Here is a 10,329-nt window from a genome sequence, read left to right on the forward strand (position 1 = left end):
TTAAAATGAAATATTTATATCTATTTATAACGTTACGTCGACGCGCCGGCCGTCACAGCGCTGAAAATCTGGTTTTTATCGCAATCTACCGATAGGCGATAGTACCTAATATCTACCGATATTATTGATATAATATAATATAATATTGTAATTTGTATTGCATAGTATGCCATATTGTTATAGTTGACTATTTTTTATTTTATTTGTACAATATTACAATAACATAATATTCAATTCAACATGAATAACAAAAATAAGAAGATGAAGACTTTACATGATTTTTTTATGAACAAATCTACAAAACCTAATTCTGGTAAATACTTATTGCCTATTTTAATAATAATAATCTGTAAAGCACTAAAGCTTAATATTTATTAGCATTTTATAAGCACAAAACACTGTCAATATAATTAAATACTCACCTAGGCAATGTAATATTATACAAATATAATATTATTTAAAAAATTTAAAAATAATAAACTATTGTTGATATAATTCGGATTAATTTTAAAATTGTATAGTAATTATATTAATTAATTTAGATGACATTGATCCAGATGATCCAATAATATTGACACCTAGCACAAGTGATGTAGTAAAAACTGTGCATCAAATAAAAGAAGTACCTGGTATGAATTAAATAGTAAAATATTAAATAATAGACTATTAGTGTCATAAATGTAAAATAAAATTATTAAGTAATTATATTAATTAATTTAGATGACATTGATCCAGATGATCCATTAATACTGACACCTAGCACAAGTAATGTAGTAAAAACTGTGCATCAAATAAAAGAAGTACCTGGTATGAATTAAATAGTAAAATATTAAATAATAGACTACTGTGGTCATAATTTAAAATAATTTAATTTCTCTTTTTTAGTACATTTTTATGACCCAGCTGTTGAATTGCCTAAAAATCGTATTGAACTTAGTAAACGAGTGGATTATGGTCCTTACCAACCCGTGGTATCATTTCCACGAAAAAATATAGGGGGTAAAAATAGAAGTTTTCATGAAAACTATTATACACAATTTAAATGGATAGAATATTCACCTTCAAAGGATGCTGCTTTCTGTTTTCCGTGTCGATTATTTAAAGGAAATAGTATCAATAGAGGACAAATTGATCTTGCTTTTACTTCTAAGGGATTTAAGAACTGGAAAGACTCAGTGAGATCATTTTCTCGTCATCAAGCTTCCAAAGCACATTTATTTAGTTCTACTTCCTGGCATAATGTCCTAAATGAAAAACCTATTGATGTAATCATGAATGAAAATAAAGCGCTATTATTACTTGAACGAGAAAAAGAAAGATTAAATAATAGAGAGATGATGAAGAGGCTTATTGATATAATTATTATGTTAGGAAAAACTGGCAAATCTTTTCGTGGACATACGGAAAAATATACTGATCTAAATAAAGGCATGTTTTTAGAAATCGCTGACTTATTAAAAAAATATGATCCAGTCTTAAAAAATCACCTTGAAAATGGTCCACGTAATGCAATGTACACCAGTAATCGTATTCAAAACGATTTAATTTTATCTATACATAATGTATCATTTAGGACTTTATGTAGTTCTTTTAAGAATAGTTATATATCTATAATTGCCGATGAAACAAGTGATTGCGGACATCAAGAACAAATGTCTGTAGTTATACATTATTTTGATAAAAAATTAAATACACCAGTTGAAAGTTTTATAGGTCTTCAAAGACTACTTAAAGTTGACGCTCATTCCATTTTTGACAGTCTAAATGACATGTTGGTGAACAAATTAAATTTAGATTGGTCTGCTGTTTTAGCTGTGTGTTTTGATGGTGCTTCTAACATGTCAGGTTCTTACAATGGTGTTCAAGCTAAATGTAAAGAAAAAAATAGCAAAATAATGTATGTACATTGTTATGCACACAGTTTAAATCTAATGCTTGTTGATTCTATTGGTCCAAGAAATAAAATTGCATTCAATTTTTTTGGCATTATTCAACTAATTTATTCATTTATTGAAGGAAGTTGTATACGACATGCTGTACTTGAAAAAGTATCCAGAGATGCTAATTCAAAATTAGTTACTTTAAAATCCCTTTCAACAACACGCTGGGCATGTCGATCAGAAGCAATAGCTGCTATTAAATCTAATTATTTAATACTTTTACAAGCAATTGAAGAAATAAAAAATTCAACAAGAAATCCTGAAATAAAAGCAAAAGCTAAAGGTCTAATAATTAATATGAAATCATTTAAATTTATATTTGCACTTAATATGTTACATCCCATCTTACTCTCTATAGCAAAAGTTAGTTCAAAACTACAAACGGAAAAACTTGAATTACTAACTGCAGTTGACTTGATAACAGGATTGAAAAATATTCTTTCTGAATTTAGATCCTATGACCATGACTTTGATGTGATATATGATGCTACTTAAAAAATCTAGAGATTCCAGAAGTTAAGAAACAGAAAATATCAAGTAGAGTTGATCTTAATAAAGAAACACAACATTTTATAGAATCTCAAAAAGAAGAAATGAAATATTCCTGTTATTTTGTAACATTAGATGAAATGTTAAGTGGCTTAAATTCACGTTTTAATCAAGAAACTTTGAGTATAATTTCTGCAGGTTCCTTATAAACTACACTTTGAAGATATCCCCAAAGGAAATAATCTGGCGAAGTCAAATCAGGACTACGAGGTGGCCAACATATTTCTGGACTGAATGTTCCCATCCATTTTGACCCAAAAGTTGAATTTAAATATTGAATGACAGTGCCTTTATTATGGGCTGGAGCACCATCCTGCTGCCAAAGTAAATCTTTTCGACGTGATAAAGGTACATCCTCCAAAAGAATAGGAAGATCATTTTTTAAAAAATTTAAATATTTATCACCGTTTAAATTTTCAGAAAAAAAAAATGGGCCAATCAATCTGTCATAAAAAATACCACACCAAACGTTAATACCATAACGTTCTTGAAAATTCTTCTCAACGTGCCAGTAAGGATTACCATTTGACCAGTAACGCATATTCTGACGATTCACATTGCCATTATTGTGAAATTTAGCTTCATCGGTCCAACATATCCTCTCCAAGAATTGAGGATTATCTTCAATTTCAACAAGTACCTTGTGTTTTATACAACATAAGTTAATAAAAAAAGTTTTAAAAATAAAAACAAAATATGAAGGTACCTTGGCAACCCAAACCAGGCGACGCTCACAATCATCAAATCTTAAATGCTGTACAGTGCGTCGTTTATATGGATAATATTTATTTTTCTTCGCAATTCTCTGAACTGAGCTATAAGAAATTCCTATTTGTTCTAAATAAATGATAATAAAACAAGATAATTATATGTACCTATCTATGTTTTTTTTTTGAATTTATGTTATTTACTTACTCGATAATAATCTTAAAGATGTGTTTGGATTTTCCTCAAATGCCTGTAAAACGATTTCTGCATATTCTTCTGTAGTTTTTGTTAATTGTCTTTTTTTTTGTTTATTAAAACTAAGATCATTTACATTAGCAGGCATTTCCTTGTAAACTATACTTTGAAGATAACCCCAAAGAAAATAATCTGGCGAAGTCAGATCGGGACTACGAGGTGGCAAACATTGGGAACGTTCCCATCCAATTCTTACCAAAAGTGCTATTTAAATACTGTATGACAGTATTCTTATTATGTGCTGGAGCAAATAAAGGGAACCTAACCTAACAAATAAAGGGACACAACAAATAACCTACATCAGACTGATATTACAATGGTTTGTGCATCGAGGAAGCGAGTACTGTATTGTCAATCTGATGTGGGGCTATAGGCTCAGAGCCCGTTTTTCTTAGTGCCTATCCGACTTTCCATTTATAAATATTAGGTATTCTGGGATATATTTTTTGTATAATGTATAATTTGCATTTTAAATCAAAACTATCTTGTGTGTGAACAGACCAAATAATGGACATTAATTTAATACTAAATTATCAAAGGTAATAAACACATTAGTTATCAATAATATTACTAGAATATGAACAAATTTCCGTAATGCAAATTTTTGCAGAATTTGGGTAAGGTCATAACTAGTAAAAAATATCAACACTTGATATGTCCACAACCCAAGATAAATTAATAAAAATTTAATGAACATTAAACACACTTTACATTATCTAGGTACTCTAGATTACAACATATTTTTAGGGCTATGGATGTTTTAAAAAATAATAATCTTTTTACTTATTTTTGAAATGAGGTGAGTTTTTAATTAATATTTTATGATATAAAATTATTTTAACATTGCATGAAAATGACATACTCATATTAAAAAAAAAAAATGTTAAATTTTTCAATTTAGATTAGTAAAAACTCCATAGCCCTACAACTTATGGTCTACTTAATAGTAAGTCAATAATTTAAGGTAATTGTTTAAACATAAAAACAATGTTATCAACAAATTTTACAAATGTAGAAGTAGTTGGCCTTGATATTGCACACTTTTTCTTTATCTAAATGCAATTAAAAAAAAAATTATTTTAAATTATTTAAAAAATTTATTTATTTTATATAAAAAAATAATATATTTATACATACTTAATTGATTCTGTTGTCAATTTAAAAATTTAAACATGTTTCATTCCATATTAACTTAAAAAGTTATCATGTAGGTACTATATGTGACTGCGAGAAATCAAAAATAACAATTGTTATACAATTTGTTCTACCAATCTAGTTATAGATATTTGAATTAAAAGTTAATACAACTAAATTCAATTGAAATTTGAATGAAAACCATATGAATTCCCTAAAAAAAAAATATGATTAACATCAAATTACTTAGGTATAATATTGATTAATTTAATAATAAAAAAATAATTGTACTTACGTAGTTATTGTTTAGTCTCTTGTTTATTTTATTCCATATTAATTTATGAAGTCTTCAGATTGGAACCAGTAGCAAGATACCAGTGTGCAATATGAATTTGCATTAATTACTTGTCAGATTCAACTGTCTAGTGTCTAGTCATATTATTATAGTTCAACGTTATTTTTAATTAACTATACCAATTTTATTATTTGCCACTGAAATAAAATCAAAATATTTTAATTGTAGTTATAGATATTTTTATTAAAAGTTAATGGGTAGGTACTACTAAATTCAATTGAAATTTGAATTAAAACAAAATTTAATTTCCTAAAAAAATTATGATTTACATTAAATTCTGTAGAACATTGATTTATTTTATATAAAAAAAATATTCGTACTTACATAAATAATTGTTAATCTATTGTATATTTTATTCCATATTGATTTATGAAGTATTCAGATTGGAACCAGTATCAATTACCTATAGGTACCGGTACCAGTATGCAATATGAATTTGCATTAATTGCTGGTCAAATTCAAATGTCTTGTGTCAAGTAATATTATAGTTCACTGTTATTTTTGATTAATTATACCAATTCTACTAATTGCCACTGAAATAAAATCAAAATGTTCTAATCATAGTCTTTATTTATCAATAATATTAATCATTTATTAAAAAAAAAAAAAATCAAATTTTAGATTAAACTTACCAATAAAGTATACATATAAATAAAGTTATCGGCAAAGTGTGAAATTTAATTCTCATACATAATAATGCAGCTGATAGGATAGAAGTGTATAATATGCATATTTTTAATTAAATTTTAAACTAAAATAGGTACAACATTATTTAAAAAATGTAAAACATTATCAAAAAATATGCATTGGTTTAAATTTATATTTTAAATAGTACACATAATTTAGTTTTTACTTAAAATGTTATTTGTGTTTATACATTCAATGAATAATAATTAATATTCGAGATTCGACAATTAATTTATTTGACAACTTACTCTTAAACTAACGTAAGCAATTAATCAAAAACCACATGTTTTCAGAAACGACAGAAACTGTTTACTGTTTACTGTTTACCGTTTCTCGTTTATCTACAAACTCTTAAGAGATAAGACCGTATACCAAGAATCAGTAACCGGTGCTATATTATGTAACCATAATGGTAAAATGTTATTATCATACTTTAAATATGATACTGCAGCTGCAGCTGTTGTAGGCTTGACGATTCACTCGGTGTTGTGAGTGGGGACAAGATAGGAAGGTCCAAATCGTGTGACCTTTGTACTTATTAGTTTAGGATTATAGGATTATGACTATTATGACCGTTTGGGTCATTAAATTGAGATATAATTTCGTTTTGACTTCTGGTTTTTACTGTTGGGTTTGATCAATTGCCCAGTAGCTGTAAATTAAACGAATATTTAAGCATAAATAAGTCGCAAACGAATTACTCAAATTAAATTCTGCAAACGTTAAAATTATTTTTTTCAGATTGTTTATAGATTTTTGTTATTGAAAATAGGTGTTGCCATTTGAGAATCGAAAGTTGATTGTGCTTTATCAAATAAGGGAGGGACTCAAAATTATCAAAATTATAACAAATTGTAAAACAGCAAAACCTAGAAAATTAAAAAAAAATTTTTTCTTAAAATTCCTAATACTTACCGAAATATTGACTGGTCCATGATAAAAGAATCACCCTGTATATTATATAATTATATGTATTGGAAATTTGAAAATAGTATCCAGTGGTTAGTAAAGCTACTTAACAATATCAATACAATAAGAAGAAGCATTTTTTATTGTTATTAATATTAGTAATATTTATAAAAAAATGTGTTTAGTTATTAAAATTTGAAAGTACGCTGTACATCTGATTTTAAGGGGTTAATACCTTAAAATATACCTAGTACCAAAGCAATTTAATGATATTCAACAAAAATGAAAATCTAACAATTACCTTGGTAGTAATAACCTAGGTAGGTGTTGAGTAATTACAAAATTGTACAGAAAAATTATTTTGTGTACGTGAAGAACCTCGACGACTACACCTTAAATACATTACTTACGTCTTACAGTAGCGCAACTGTGCAACTAATACAAAAACCTCACCATACAGCTTGGGCTATGAATTATTTAAAACAACCCAAACATATTATGTTTATGCTCAGAAGCAGTGGCGGCCTGGGCACACATTACTTGGTCGGCTAAATAAAAAAAGGGCCCTCCATTTAGGTACAATTAGAAAGACATAACATATTTTTTTAATACATTTATTATAAAGATTGCCTACTTGGCTATACTAACAAGGTAAATAATTAAAACATATTTATAAAATTTTAACACTCGAAAATTAATTAATCATAAATAATAAATAATAATAAACAAATTATGAATATGGATGATTAATATACAAGCAATTTTTTTAATTCTGTCGATGAATGTGCATAACAACTTATTATTTCTTCTAAATCAGAAACTTTATCACTTTCAATGCTAATAAGTAATAGAGGTTCTAATAGTTCTTGACTTATTGATGATCTTAATCTTGTTTTGATTATTTTTAATTTTGAAAATGATCTTTCACAATGTACTTGTGTGCATGAAAGAGTTAATATAAATTTATATGCCAAGAACAGATTAGTAAATGCAGCTGTATGGAAGTTATACTTGTAAAATAATTTCATGACGCATGGCATACATTTACTACAAGTTGAATTTTTATATTCATTTGGTTTTGGTGAATATTTAGGAATATCAGTCATTGTTTGATTTTTATATAAATTGTCATCTTCATCAGTCACTTCAGATTCTTCTGAATCGTCAAATTTGATTTCACCTTCAAGTGATTTTGATACCATATCATAAGAAGCTGAAAAATTAATTAATTCTTCTTTAATTAAATCTGTTTGTAGTCCAATAATTTCACAAAAATTGTTGAAAACTTTTTCATTATTTCCATCAAATGTCAAAATGTTATTTTTAATATCTATAAATCTATTAGGATCAAAAAATGTTAACGCTTGCATAATGTTTTTATTTTTCAAAAATCTGTTTTCAATCGTCATGGATAATAAGTCGAATATAACACGAAACACCTGTACTCTGTATAATTTTAAAGAATCATTTCCAGCTATTTCATCGTTTGATAGCTCATCAAACATTTTCTTTTTTTTATATTTTCTTTTCTCAGGTAACGATGTTTCAATGAAAATACTTGCAAATTTTTCCGTTTTTATTTCCATTATTTCAGTGAAATTTTTAGCTTGTTCATAAATTTTGTCGAATTCATTACTCATATTTTTTATTTCATTTCCAAATGAAACAATTTGGTTCCATGCAGCTAGATAGTCCAAGCATTTAGTTTGTAAGTACTTGGAAACAGGAGTAGCTTTACTAAAAATGTGAATGTATGTAAAAGCTGTAAGTATGATTTCAAAACTTGTCCATTTTTCTAACAAATTTCTTGCTTCAGCGGCTGTTCCACCATCTGCAATTCCATCAAATCCAATAGTGTGAAGTAGTTCTAACAAACATAAATATCTGTCCCTCTTATTATTTTCCTCCGTAACTGAATGAAATATTGCTTGCAAAGCAATATCTTTGCTATTCCATCTAGTTTCCCCAATTTTTTTTAATTTTCTAAGTTTTTCACTTCCATTTTTTTCTTGTAAAATATTTCTCCACAAATTTGTTCTTTTATATGAACGTGATACAAACACTGCAGTTTGTTGACAATATTCAAATACATTTTGAGCAGGAATACAACAGTTTGTTATATCTCCTATTATAAGATTCAATACATGCGCATGACAATGTGTAAAAATCGACTTCGGAGAATCTTTTTTCAAATGAGCCTGCAATCCAGAGTACTGCCCACTCATATTTGCTGCACCGTCGAAAGATTCACTTATTAGGTTTTTCAGATCAATAGATAGACTTTCTAAACTTTTTTTTACCAACTTATATTGTTCTTCTCCTGTTGAAGATTTTACCTCAAGCATGTTTAAAAAACGTTCCTGGACCTCACCTTTATATACATACCGAATACATAATGATAATTGATCCATGACCGACACGTCTTGGGTGGAATCAATTTCTAATGAAAATATTTTCGCGTTGATAACTTCATCAGCAATTTTTTTCTTTATTAAATTACCAATTATTATAATTATTTTATTGAATGTATTTTTTGATAAAAATGAATTGAAAGAACCTCTCCCTCTTGGTCCTTTAATATTTTTAGTATCAGCATTTTGTTTTAAGATTAGACTCTTTTTTGAATTAATTTCAATAAAATTTTTTAATACGGGGTCAAATTTTGCCACCAACTTTACAATTGCCAAAAAATTACCTATTTTCGAAGAAGAGTCTTGAAATGAATAACAACTTTCATTTCTATGTCCTCTAAATGGTAAATCCTGTTTTGCAAGTACTAAAATTACAGAAATAATTCTTTCAAGAACTTGTCGTCTAGTTTCAATATCTTTTTTTTTTTTATCGTTAAAATATAAATCCAATGATTTTGAAGAACATGCTACTAAATAAGCATCAACTGCTAATTTGTGATTTTTACTTATTTTGTGTATTTCTACACTTTTGTAAATATGTTTTACATTAACTGGAATCCCAGTCACCCAGTTTACTGATCGATTGGTAGCAAAAGCCATACATATAGAACAATACATATTATTATTAGATACATTATAACTTAACCATTTACGCTGAATGACTTCTCTATTGTCTTTATTTTCTATGGACCTATAATATGTCTTAGATGGATCAAAAAATATTAAAGGACCCGTAGGTTGTATTGGATGGTTGTTGACAAAATCAATTTTTACATTAGTTGGCATATTTGAAGGTGAAATAAAATACCCAGTGTTCATAATATCACTATTGACTCCCATATTAGATTCATTGTCGGCGCAATCGTCATATAAATCATTAGACAGTTAATTTATGTTAGTATGGGTATTATCTATATCATCGTTTATATCTGTGCATTGTAATGAAGTTTCTATTTCTATATTTTCCTGCTTTAATATCAATTGATTACTTTGAGAATCAGTCGTGTAGTCAAGCTTTGTGGCCTCAATATTGTTAATTGAAATGCTAGTAGTGTGAGGTATTTCTATGTTATTTGGTTGAATACTACTCGGTTTATTTTGATTTGGTACACATGAAAATGATAATTTGGTCTGTTTTGAATTATTCCCTGCATTTTTTAGATCTATTTGTCGCTTTCTGACACGTTTTTGATAGCCTGAAGGCAGCTTTTCTTTATTATTCATTGTGCTACAAATATAAAGTCACAATTTATACATAAAATTATTACGTTACGAAAAGTCGGAAAATTTTAAAATCTAAACTAGTTGTAAATTGCCGAATTTATAATTCTTGAGAATAATATAAAACTAATTACATTATTTTCTTTATTGTTTACTCTAA

At 27.4% G+C, this 10,329-nt stretch overlaps 3 protein-coding genes and 1 long non-coding RNA gene across 4 annotated transcripts; 1 reads left to right on the forward strand and 3 right to left on the reverse strand.

The window, feature by feature from the left end:
- Nucleotides 1-240: 240 nt before the first annotated feature.
- On the forward strand, nucleotides 241-2,435 carry LOC111026732 (zinc finger MYM-type protein 1-like). Its single transcript, XM_022304864.1, has 5 exons — nucleotides 241-313; nucleotides 543-629; nucleotides 721-807; nucleotides 886-1,872; nucleotides 2,299-2,435. Exons 1-5 carry the CDS (start codon nucleotides 241-243, stop codon nucleotides 2,433-2,435), a joined length of 1,371 nt encoding a protein of 456 aa, XP_022160556.1.
- A 299-nt stretch (nucleotides 2,436-2,734) lies between these two features.
- Nucleotides 2,735-3,555, reverse strand: LOC111026736. Its single transcript, XM_022304866.1, has 4 exons — nucleotides 3,405-3,555; nucleotides 3,196-3,326; nucleotides 2,911-3,129; nucleotides 2,735-2,837 (listed from the first exon to the last, which is right to left on the reverse strand). Exons 1-4 carry the CDS (start codon nucleotides 3,538-3,540, stop codon nucleotides 2,757-2,759), a joined length of 567 nt encoding a protein of 188 aa, XP_022160558.1. The 5' UTR covers nucleotides 3,541-3,555; the 3' UTR covers nucleotides 2,735-2,756.
- Nucleotides 3,556-4,748: 1,193 nt separating this feature from the next.
- Nucleotides 4,749-5,739, reverse strand: LOC111026734. Its single transcript, XR_002603728.1, has 4 exons — nucleotides 5,574-5,739; nucleotides 5,266-5,474; nucleotides 4,882-5,078; nucleotides 4,749-4,800 (listed from the first exon to the last, which is right to left on the reverse strand). It is a non-coding gene; the product is annotated as an uncharacterized LOC111026734 (long non-coding RNA).
- Nucleotides 5,740-7,283: 1,544 nt separating this feature from the next.
- Nucleotides 7,284-9,788, reverse strand: LOC111026735. Its single transcript, XM_022304865.1, has 4 exons — nucleotides 9,495-9,788; nucleotides 8,599-9,023; nucleotides 8,096-8,493; nucleotides 7,284-7,750 (listed from the first exon to the last, which is right to left on the reverse strand). Exons 1-4 carry the CDS (start codon nucleotides 9,786-9,788, stop codon nucleotides 7,284-7,286), a joined length of 1,584 nt encoding a protein of 527 aa, XP_022160557.1.
- Nucleotides 9,789-10,329: the final 541 nt, after the last annotated feature.

Source organism: Myzus persicae, unplaced genomic scaffold (assembly GCF_001856785.1).
Source record: "Myzus persicae strain clone G006 unplaced genomic scaffold, MPER_G0061.0, whole genome shotgun sequence".
Lineage (NCBI taxonomy): Eukaryota > Metazoa > Arthropoda > Insecta > Hemiptera > Aphididae > Myzus > Myzus persicae.